At 51.0% G+C, this 10980-nt stretch overlaps 2 protein-coding genes across 2 annotated transcripts in view; one reads left to right on the forward strand and one right to left on the reverse strand.

Annotated features, from left to right (window-relative positions):
• LOC101590320 (myosin-7) overlaps positions 1 to 2734 on the reverse strand; it is a 20244-nt gene extending 17510 nt beyond the window's left edge. The window contains exons 1-8 of the mRNA XM_004646667.2: positions 2611 to 2734; positions 2075 to 2283; positions 1641 to 1784; positions 1207 to 1363; positions 1094 to 1121; positions 443 to 551; positions 266 to 358; positions 114 to 177 (exon numbers count right to left, since the gene is read on the reverse strand). Coding sequence (XP_004646724.1) covers positions 114 to 177; positions 266 to 358; positions 443 to 551; positions 1094 to 1121; positions 1207 to 1363; positions 1641 to 1784; positions 2075 to 2275 — 796 coding nt within the window. The 5' untranslated portion in view covers positions 2276 to 2283; positions 2611 to 2734. The remainder of the gene's footprint in view (positions 1 to 113; positions 178 to 265; positions 359 to 442; positions 552 to 1093; positions 1122 to 1206; positions 1364 to 1640; positions 1785 to 2074; positions 2284 to 2610) is intronic.
• Ngdn (neuroguidin) overlaps positions 1 to 10980 on the forward strand; it is a 47697-nt gene that overhangs the window by 8358 nt on the left and 28359 nt on the right. The window lies entirely within an intron of this gene.

The following is a 10980-nucleotide window of genomic DNA, read 5'->3' on the forward strand; positions in this document are numbered from 1 at the left end:
GAGGAAAAAAACAGAGGCAGGAGGGGATGTGAGAGAGAGAGAGAGAGGGTGAAGCCAGATGATCTGAATAAGGGTGAGCTCAGACTAAGCCCTAGCAGATTCATGGCACTCACAGGTCTCTATGTCTGCAGACGCCAACTTTCCAGTAGCCCCAAAATGGATTCGAATAAATTTCCCCTGAAGAGATAGAAAAGGGTGAGGATGGATTGGGGGAAGGCTTTCACTGAAGACCAAAATTCCAAACCCAAGGTCAAGAACTACTCACAAAGCGGGAGGAGTTGTCATTCCGGACGGTCTTGGCATTGCCAAAGGCCTCCAAGGCAGGGTTGGCCTGGATGATCTGGTCCTCTAGGGTGCCCTGTAGAGGCCAAGAAGAAAGTTATGTGAGAAGCCTTCTCCCTACCTTTCTGCGCTGCAGGCCCTTAGAGGACAACAGGCCTACCTTGCCTGGAGTCTGGTCCTTCTTGCTACGGTCTCCAATGGCAGCAATAACAGCAAAGTACTGGATGACCCGCTTAGTGTTGACTGTCTTCCCAGCACCAGATTCTCCACTGTTGGGACAGTCAGATTTTCATGAGGCAGAGACAACACTACTTGAGATCAGTGAAAGAATGCCCATTTTACTTAAATGGAGCCCTGAGCAGGGAGCTGCCAGACAACACGCACTGAAAGCAATCTTTGGACATATGTGGGGTCGGGGTAGTAATGAGGAAAGGGGCTACAAGAAGGTGCTGGGTTTGCTCAGGGTGAATAGATGCTTGGCTGGGGACTATTTTTGAAAAGAATCAGTGGGACTAGAACAATAAGAAAGGTTTCTGAAGGGAAGGATGAAAGAAAATGAAGAGGTGAAATGACAGTGTTGATGGGCTTATGGATAAGTAAGTGAGGACCTGGAGGAGAGTGGGCAGAGCAGATGAGAGAAGAAAGGTAAGAGAGGAACAGAAAGCAGAGGAAAGAGAGAGCAAAGATCTGTCAGGGAAGGCCAGAGAAGAGGTAAGTGTTAAGGCTGAGGGACAGACTGTAGTTTATAGATGGCTCTCCTGGAGATCGGGTCAGGGATTCTCACAGGGAACAGGGCAGAAGCTACACTCACGTGATGAGGATGGACTGGTTCTCCCGATCTGGAAGAAAGCAGAGGCAATGGGGTCAGGGCTGAGGGTTCAGGTGGGTGTGGGGTTGGGGGAGGGGTGGGGGTGCCGGGCTCACCCGTCAGCATGTACTGGTAGGCATTGTCAGAGATGGAGAAGATGTGGGGTGGGGCCTCACTCCTCTTCTTGCCCCTATAGGCAGCCACCACCTCCGCGTTATACACTGGCAGCCACTTGTAAGGGTTGACAGTGACACAGAAGAGGCCTGAGTAGGTCTGGGCATAGAAAAAGGGAAGTGAGCTGCTGCTGCTGAAGGAGAAAGCGTGACATCTTCAAAGGCAGAAAAAGATGCCACCGGAGGAAAAGGGGAAAGGAAAACCTCTGACTGTGGTCAATCTAGGCCATGCCAGTCCCAAGAGTTTTAGGATATAGGGACAGGGATAGAGCGCCATGCCGCCCACACATCAAGAACAGGCATCTTGGCTCTGAGAATGAAACACTGGGCCAGGCCGCTCGCTCATAGGTGAGGGAGAGCCCAGAGCTGCCACTCACGTAGATCATCCAGGATGCATAGCGCTCCTTGAGGTTGTACAGCACTGCAGGCTCATGCAGGAAGGTCAGCATGGCCATGTCCTCAATCTTGTCGAACTTGGGCGGGTTCTGCTGCATCACCTGGTCCTCCTTCACTGTCACTGTCTGCAACAGCCCCCATGCCCTCCCATCAGCCTTTGCTTCCCCTTCTGCCTCCCAGGAGAAGCAGCAGAGTGAGGAACAGGACACTGGTGTTTGGAAAGGATGGAACCAGGCTCTCACAGTGAGCATTGATTAACATGGGGAGGAAAACCCTCCTCAGAGGAAGAGCTGGGATTTCTAGCCAAAAGAGACCCATACTGTTCCCAGCATGCACTAGGCAGACCCTACATCATCCCCTCTGTGCTCCCAGATGTGGGGTGCCCAGGGGCCCCTACCTTGGCCCTGCCACCCACCTTGCCATGCTCTGTCTCAGCTGTGACTTTGCCACCCTCTCGAGACACAATCTTGGCCTTGACAAACTCTTCTTTGTCATCCGGAACAAAGACATCCTTCTTGAGGTCGAAAGGCCTGGTCTGGGCTTCCAGCCGCTCCTTCTCCGACTTGCGCAGGTAGGGGGCAGCAGCCCCAAAGGCGGCCATCTCTGCATCCCCCATGGCTGGGCCTAGAGCGAGCCAGAGAGGAAGCTGGTCACCCTCTTGCTGCGCTTGAGCACTTGGAGGGGGCAGAGAGTATTTGAGGCTTCTCCCAGGAAGAAGAATCTGACTTGAACCCCTCATCCAACTCAGGCCCTTGCGCTAGCCATGGAAGTGCTTATTCCACTGAGCCATCTCCCCAGGCCCTTGCCACTCTCAATAGTTGAGGGTAAAGTGCTCCTTAGCCAAGCTATTATTCTCAAGGCAAGGCAGAAATCAGAGACCTACAGCTTGATTTTGGAGTCTTCATGCTAATATTCTCAGGTTCTGCCATTCTTGTCTTCATGTTTTCTTACCTTGGTTTCTCAAATGTGTCTAGAAGTGAGGAAACGGCGTCTAGAAAGAAGGAAGAAGCCGTGTCAGGAAGGCTCTGGCCCGGCCTTGCTAGTGCTGCCTGCCTCCTTCTCCCTGGCTCTGTCCTTCAGCACCCACCTTGCCTGGACCTAAAAACAAAAAGGATGCAGTGGGCAGCTTCGGCCCCATCCTCCTTCCTGCTTCCTGAGTGCTACTCCTTTCCTCCCAGGGACTGCTTCTTCCAGCAGTCCCCTATGTTGACTGGAATCTGAGCTCTAGTGCTCTTCACTCTAGAGAGACTGGGTCCCTCTTGTCTGTGCCAACCTAGTGAGCCTTTCTTTGGGCCATCTACAAAATAATAATGGATTGTCACACTTGCTTGGAACTTTCTAGCCAAAACACTTCTGTGCGCATTCTCTTACTCCATTGTCACATCATTGGACAGATGAGGAATTAAGGTTAAGTGGCTTGCTTGTCCAAGGGCATAAACCAAGAAGTGGTACAGCCAAGACCCAAGGGACCTAAATCCTGTGAGTTCATAGACAGTCCTTTGCTTTCTTGTCCCCATTTTGTCAGACTTTTGGGCATTCTCAGAGGGAAGATGCTATGGCCATCTCTTCGAGACCACCTGTCATGCACAGAAATGCTTTCCATATACCCTTGGGTGAGCATGCATGCCTACTGCTTGTAGACGTATCTCACACAGAGACAAGCTTCCATCCTGTACCTCAGCACCCCCCAACGTGCTTTGTATGCCCCAGCAACAGATGTGTGCAATTGCACAGCTGCATGGCCTAAGTGGCTTCTCCTGGCTCCATATTCTTCAGTATTCAAAGACTTGGGAAACCCCCACCAACCTGACTGTGAGCTCCTCCTACAGGGATACAAGCAGTATTTACCACTGTGTACACAGACAAGCACTTCCTCGTGCGTGGATGTGGGCAGCTATATATTTCAGACCTCTCTGTACCCCCTTGGAAGCATATACACTTCAAATATGATCATTCTCTGCCATCTTCCTCCCACCTCCAATGGACTCGTTGGTCCTTTGGCTTGATGACTAACACACCCTCCCACACAGCTGTATCTTAGGTAGTGAAACACACCCTCCCTTACGTTCAAACCTTGTGTTCTTCACACACACACACACACACACACACACACACACACACATCTCTGAGATAAAAATATCTTCATCCAGGAACACATGAGCCCTCACACTTTCATGTTACAAACATGCATGTTTAGACTACACATGGATGTTCAGTGTCCAGACCTGCTATGCTCCATGAAGCCCTACAAAAAGCCTGTTGTTCTAGAGGAACTGCTTTGGAGTCCTGGAGTCCCCTTTACCCCGGGAAGGCCTCTAGCTCGCATTCCTACCTGAGAGCAGCAAGGAAAGACAAGAACAGGAGAGCTGAGAGCCAGACCTGGCCTCAAGGGCTGTATATATGGGGCAGCAGGGGTGCCCCCACCCCCACCTGCACCCAGTCCCTAGCCGGATTTAGAAAGGGCTGTTGTCACTGAAAGCATTCCCCCAGCTCCCTCCCCAACGTTGCTCCCCTCCCCCTTCAGCGGGGAAAGGAAACAATTGGAAGTGGTCGTCATTGTTATGGCATGGAGTGTGCAGGGTCTGAGTTCCAGGGGGCGGGGTGGCTCAAAGTGCAGCAAAAATATCTCCCAGGCCAGGCCTCACATTCCACAGCTGGCTTCAGGCAAACTGACCAGGACCACCGTGACCTCAGGCAAGCAGGGCCTGTCCTGCAGGCAGTCCTGGCCCCTGACGCTGCTGCCCTCAGACCCCTCGCCACGCACATTGGCCTCATCCTATATTCACAATGTCTCCCTGCTCCCCTGGCCTGGGACAGGTATCTAAATGCAAGATTGGAAAGGACTGAGTGTCAGCAGCAGAGAGGGGTGGGGCAGAGTTGGGGGCAGGTTCCCTGGGAGGGGCTGGATTGGGGCAGCTGGAAGGAGATTTCCTAGCTAAGTGGTAAGAACAATGACCAGGGAGATTAGACCCAGGGACTCTGGCTCAGGCCCTGATTTCCTTGGACCAACAGGCAACGTGCTGGAGTTATTGAGCCTCAGAGCTAGGCAGGCCTTTAGTGATCTGTCCAAGCTTTTCATTTTATGGAGAGGGGAAATGCCTGCTTCTCTAATCAGCTCATCAGGGAAGCAAGATTCAAGGCTAGAAATAGATGAGCGGAGGAGGGGAGGAACCTGGCCTGGGAAGGAGGGTGGGATTCCAAGGAGGCGAGGAGCCTCTGTGTGAGAGGCCCTGCCTCAGGGACCCAGCCTGGAGTCCTTTTCCTGACTTGGTTTCCTAGCTTTGCCCTGCTGGTACCTGACACCCTAGCTCAGAGCCCCCTTCTGGGGGCTGTGGATGACACAGCTGCTCTGAGCTGAAAGAAGAGCCTGAATCTACCTGGCTATTGCCTGCCCCCGCCCCCACCCCTGGCTCTGCTGGGGTAACGTACTTCTAGACCTATATGCTATTGGTATCTCAGAGGGTTGGGAGAGGAACAGAGCAGGAAAAATGACCCCTTTTCCTGCAGGCTGGGGCTGGGCCTCTGAGCACAGAACACAGTCAATGCCTTACTCTTCCCACACAGCCTCTGCAAGCTTCACTGCTCTGTGTCCAGGCAACCACTCAGTGATTTGGTCTGAAATCCTCCCTCCCTCTCCAGCACGGCTCTCAGTGCCTTTGGATTACTTCAATTATACTGCTGGCTGATTAGCTGTTTAGCTCGGAGGAGAAAAGCAGCTGGGGGGAGGGGTGCAGGGCAGGTCCTTTTGGAAGCTGGAATTTGCACAGCTGGGAAGGGAAACCCTGGAGGGGGTCTCTATCGCCCAGCTGTTGCTGGGGAGGGGTTGCAGGCAAGCTGGGATGGACCACAGGCTGCAGGGCTGACTGGAATGCAGGAATGCAGCCAAGGCTCAGCACCAAAAGGTGTAGTGTCGCCGAGGCCTGTGTGGGTCCTGCACTAACTTGTCCACAAAAACACATCCTTCTGGGTGCTGAGGAATCAGGCCCACCCGCAGGACCTTAGAGATTGGTGATAAAGAGCAAAAACTCTCTCTCATCCACGTCTTCCAGCTTTCTAAGCACAAAGCCACTCCTCCCTGATTTTCAAAGGCTCAGGCACAGAGGCGGGAAACCAAGACTAAGAAAATGCCTAGGATTTAGGAAAGCCATTTCTGGCAATGTCTGCAGCCTCAATCAGCCTCCCTGGAGTGGGGTTGGGAAGCTTTCTCTACCTTTAGTGCATCAGTCAGTCACACTTTGTTCACCTCCCTTCAGGTTTGAGGGGCTCTGGCCTATTGGTGTTTCTATAGAATTATTCTCCACATCCTACTGCAGAATAGAACTCACTTCTGTAATCCAGACTCTATGTCTCAGATTGGGGTTCTGATGTCCTTAAAGATCTTTATCAGAAAAAAAAAGGTCCTTATCAGGCCTGGGTATGGTGGCATATCCTTGTAATCCCAGCACTTGGGAGGCTGAGGGAGGAGGATCACCACAGTTCAATGACAGCCAGAGCCACTTTGGGAGTTCAAGGACAGCCTAAAGTCATAGCGAGCCCTTGTCTCAAAAAATCAAGAAAGAGGGCTGCAGAGATAGCTCAGTAGAATAAGTGCTGGCCTGACAAGCACAAGGTCCTGAGTTCAATTTCCTGTATCCCCCTAAAAAAGTGCTTTTAAAGGCTGGCCAAATAGCTCAGAGGATTAAAGCAAAGCAGGCAGGACCCAGGGGTTTGATCCTGGGGCCTGCTGTGCTGGCCCAACCCCCCAGGGCGCCCTGAGGCAATTGAGACCAGGTGTGGTGCACACCTGTAATCACAGCTCTTGGGAGGCTGTAAACAGGCGGATTACTACGAGTCCCATCTAGTAGTGAGACCCTGAACAGCCTGTAGATCCTTTTCTAAAAAAATACAAAATAATAATAATAATAATAATAATAATAAAATCAAGAAAGATGGGGGATCCCAATCAGCCCCTCTAGCCCCTAGTCTTGGCTCCATCATTTTTTCTGTTTTCTGCTGTTTGAAAACTGAACAAAAAAAAAAAAAAAGAAAGCTGAACAGATTTTCCCATGATTTCTTTTTTTCTATTTCTATTTCTTTTTTCTTTTCTTTTTTGTACAAAGAATCAAGTCCAGGACCTTGCGCTTGCCATGCAGGTGCTGTGCGCTAAGTTATATCCCCAGCCCTGCCCATCCTTTCTTTTAACAAGTATTTATTGAGTGCCTATTTTCCACCTGGCATTGTACTAGTCAGTGGAACTATCAGTGGCTGAAAGAAGGATCCCTGTCCTGGGCAACTATTTGTACCAGCGGGATCCAGCCCCACGCTGACAGGGACACCCGGGCTCCTGGTGGGGAGAGTGAGTGCTGGGCCCGTGGTGTGGCAGTCATGCAGAGTGCACTGCGGAGTGATAGCAGACGAGACAATGGAGACCAGCAAAGTGCTATAAATAAAGAGGGAGGGCAGTTGCACTAAGGTAAACCAAATAAGGCCTGAGTGGAAGGAAGGTGATCTGTCTCCCTGCCCTCCCCTCCCCTGCACTGTGCCTGCTTTGTCTGGCTTCTGTCACCACCCTGATCAAGTGTCAGGACCAAACAGGGGCCATCTGCTGTGAACATGCCAGCGGGTGTCCAGAGGAAAAGTTGCTAAAATTACTACCAGAAATTGGAGGTGGGGGACCACTGGGGAAAACTGGAAGAGACAGCATGGAAAAAGGAAATTAAAATGAGTCCCAAAACCCACAGGGAAAGGAGCAGAAAGAGTCAGGAAGAGGCTGGGGACTAGGCATGGGGGAGGGGGATGCAGTACCAGTTGTTTACATACACTGGAGGGGGGGGGGGCTCACCCAGGCATGGGGGCCAGCTCGCCCATCTGTCTGCCCCCAGAATCCCTGACCTTGGGGGGACCCTACCCTGGCTCCACACGAGTTTGGGATTAGGGACCTGAGCTTTGTGCCTATCTCAGGTTTCCTTTTACAAGCAGCTGCTCCTTCCTGTCATTCTTTTGTCTTTCTGCTGGCTCCAACATCTTTTGTATTTCTGCACCCCTGCTACCACCACACATCAAACTCCCTACTCCAGTCTCTGCTTTCTGATAGACAGTGGACAGCTGGGAAGACAGCCCAGTTTAGTTTGGAGCACTTTGAGAAGGTGGCTCTCTCCTTCAGGGAGTGTTTGCAGAGACACAGTTCCCAGAGAAGGAGGCATTGTGGGGGGTGGCCGATGTGGACCCCAGAGCTAGAGGCTTCAGACAGCGTGGGAGGGGTGGCATGGAAAACTTGGGAGACTGTCCCAAGGGTCCACTTTGAAACCCAGCTTCCCCATTTGCTATGTGGTCGAAGTCAGTCACACAACTTCTCTGAGCCAGTTTTGTCATCTATGACAGAAATAAGCACATTTTTCGGCCAGGTGATGAAGACTGTCAGAAGTTGCACAGGTGAAGGTCCAGCACAGCCCAGATGCCTCGCTGTTCCTCAGAATGGCAGCTCTCATCTTCAGGAAGGCAAATCCACGGAAGCCAGAATGCATGCTGGAGGTCAATCCCTGTGCTATAAATTCTTTGTCCTCACAGCTTCTTCAGCCCCTATAAGTCTCCTGGGTTCAAGCAATGGTGAGGGCCAGGGTAGATCTGAAATCCTGCAGTCCTATGGTCCCTTCTACCCAGATAGTAGCTGCTTATGACAATGTCAGGCCAGGAGACCAAGGTCCTCAAGCCATCCAAATTCAGCCTAGTCAGGGGAGGTACCACTGCCTGACCACTTCCCTGGGGCTTCCCTCATGACCAGTGTGTATGCTAAGGCCAACTAGGAATTGGCCGCCCAAATAGTGATACCGACCAGGGCATGAAAGGGAGCAAAGGCCAAGCATCAACTAAGTGGGTTTTTTTCTTTATTTTTTTGGTGGAACCGGGGATTGAACTCAGGCCCTTGTGCTTGCCAGGCAAGCGCTTATTCTACTGAGCCATCTCCCTGGCCCTAAGTGTTTTGTGTGTGTGTGTGTGTGTGTGTGTGTGTGTGTGTGTGTGTGTCCTGGCCCAAAGATCTTGCTGCCTGATGGAGCTGGACTGGCCCTAGGGACCAGGAGAAGGCAGGAAATAGGCAGAGCTAACCTTTGGCTGACCAGGGTTTTTTAAGCAATTCCTACCACTCTTAGGCTGAGCCACACTGATCTTTGGATGTGGGAATCTAGAATCCTTTAGAAGGAAAACAGGTAGGAGATAGTAATATGATGTAATGGAAAACAGAAAAAGGAGCCTCCTGGCATAGTGCAGCCCTGCTCTGTCTATGTTGAGCTAGAGGTGGGGAACGGTACAAGCCCCTGTTCTGTTCATAGGACCTGTGCTCTGTCTGTAGATCCTCTGGCTGTCTGGCCGGGATAAGAGCAGGTTATGGAGAACCATGAGATGTACTAAGAGTGGAGAGCAGTGGCTCGGTGAGAGCCAAAAGCTTGGGTGAACAGCAGTCCCATTCTCACAGGAAGAAAGGATTCTGTGCTTCATTCCTTTTGCCGGAGCCCTTTTTCTTAAGCAGGCACCCTGGGACTGTAGCCTACTTCCCTCTCCCCAGCTCTACTCCCCACAATAAGTGCATGAGTGTGCACATGCGTGCATCCACACATCCCCGCAATGTGCATTTGTGTGCCTCTCTGCATAAACACAGCTGCTACAGAGTCTAAACTATCTTCTATACATAATTTTAAGACAGTGTTGGTGTTTGATGAACTTGCCAAGATTGTCTCTGCTCTAGTCCCCAGCCCAGGCCAGCCTGCTTCATTCTCCTTCTAGCCCCTACCTCCAGGTCGGTCAGCCTGGAATACCCTTTCTGTATTCCAGGCTCTGTAGGGGCCAGGGGGATGGCTTGGCTTCTGCCTTGTAGTCACTCTCGTGTGCTAAGGAAGTCAAAAGAGCTACTCTGCAAACCAACGGACTAAACAGAGTGAACAGCTCTGGAACAATCCAAGGATAGAAATCTCTTGGTTAATGGGGGTAGAAGAGTAAGAGGCTTCAAGTTGGGGACAAAGAATTGGAGCTGGGAAGGAAGAGAAGGCTTTGAGAAGCACTGCGAATCAGGATGTACTCTAAGTTGTAAGCATCGTAGCTTGACCAAGGCACCTAAGGCAAATGGCACAGTGAGTTGGAAGGTCTCAGAGGACACATGCCTTACCAGACCATGCTGTGAGGGTCTGAGGACACATGGTGGAGAGGAAAAAAGATGGGGCTGCATGGTAGAGGTGGGAAAGCACTATGTGTGTGCTGGGTGCCTATGTTTGCCAGGTACCATGAACAATGTTAATGTGCTTTATCTGACAATATTCACAATTGCCTGTCACTTAAATTGCATTCTATGGTTTAATAAAGGGGTTCACAGAGGCTAATGTGTTTGTTCACAGTCAAGCAACAAATGTGACATGGGGTTTCAAACCCAGGTCTGTTTTACTCCCAAATGCCTTCTGTTGATCTGCCATGTTTTCCAAGCCAACAGAATGGTGAATATCCCAGAAACAATGGAAAATGACTAGGGCTCTAGACAGTGACACTCACTGTATTGTCTTGAAAGCAGATCTGAGGGGCCTAGTGGGGTACTGTGTTTTGAGGGAAGAGAGGCTGAGGGCAGGCAGATCATAGAGAAGGGTAGAGTAGAAATTAAGCTGTACAGGGGGCTGGGGAGATAGCTCAGTAGAATAAGCGCTTGCCTGGCAAGCGCAGGGTCCTGAGTTCAATCCCTGGTACCGGAGAGGACAGTGATCAGTGATAAAAGTGAATGAGTCTGTAGGAGGTAGGACAGTGTTTGTTTGGGGGTAACAGTGGGACAACAGGTGGAAGATGTTTAAACTCCTTGAGAAAGATGGAACAATGGGACTGGCAGTTGGGGCTGAGAAAGGAGAGCTGGATGCCCTGAGATGGGAGAGGAAGAGGGCCTGAGAGGTACCCACTACACAATGATGGGAAAAAGAAGAGAAGCCCAGACAGAAGGCAGAAGGCAACTCAAGGGCTAAGGAGCATGAGAAAAGGGAAGTTTCCTAGAAGCTGTAAGAGGTATTTTGAGAGAAGCAGGTGGCCAGAAGTGTCAGATTCCAAAGAAAGGCTGTCAGGAAGACACAAAGGAGAATCTGGGTGATCTCAGAGCAAGCAGCCCTTGTAGAGTCACAGGACAGAGCCAGGCTGCCGCAAGTTATGAAAGAAGAGTGTATGGGAAGTGGGAGCAGGAGGTGCGCACTGTGCGTCTGAAGAGTTTGGCAGGGAAATGAATGAGACTGAACAGCTACCAAAAGGGATGTCAGCCAAGTAGCACGGTTTATTTATTTATTTTTTTTAGATAAGGCAGTCCAGAACATGTGAAGGGGTGAC

Source organism: Octodon degus, unplaced genomic scaffold (genome assembly GCF_000260255.1).
Source record: "Octodon degus isolate 3935 unplaced genomic scaffold, OctDeg1.0 scaffold00276, whole genome shotgun sequence".
NCBI classification, from domain to species: Eukaryota; Metazoa; Chordata; class Mammalia; order Rodentia; family Octodontidae; genus Octodon; species Octodon degus.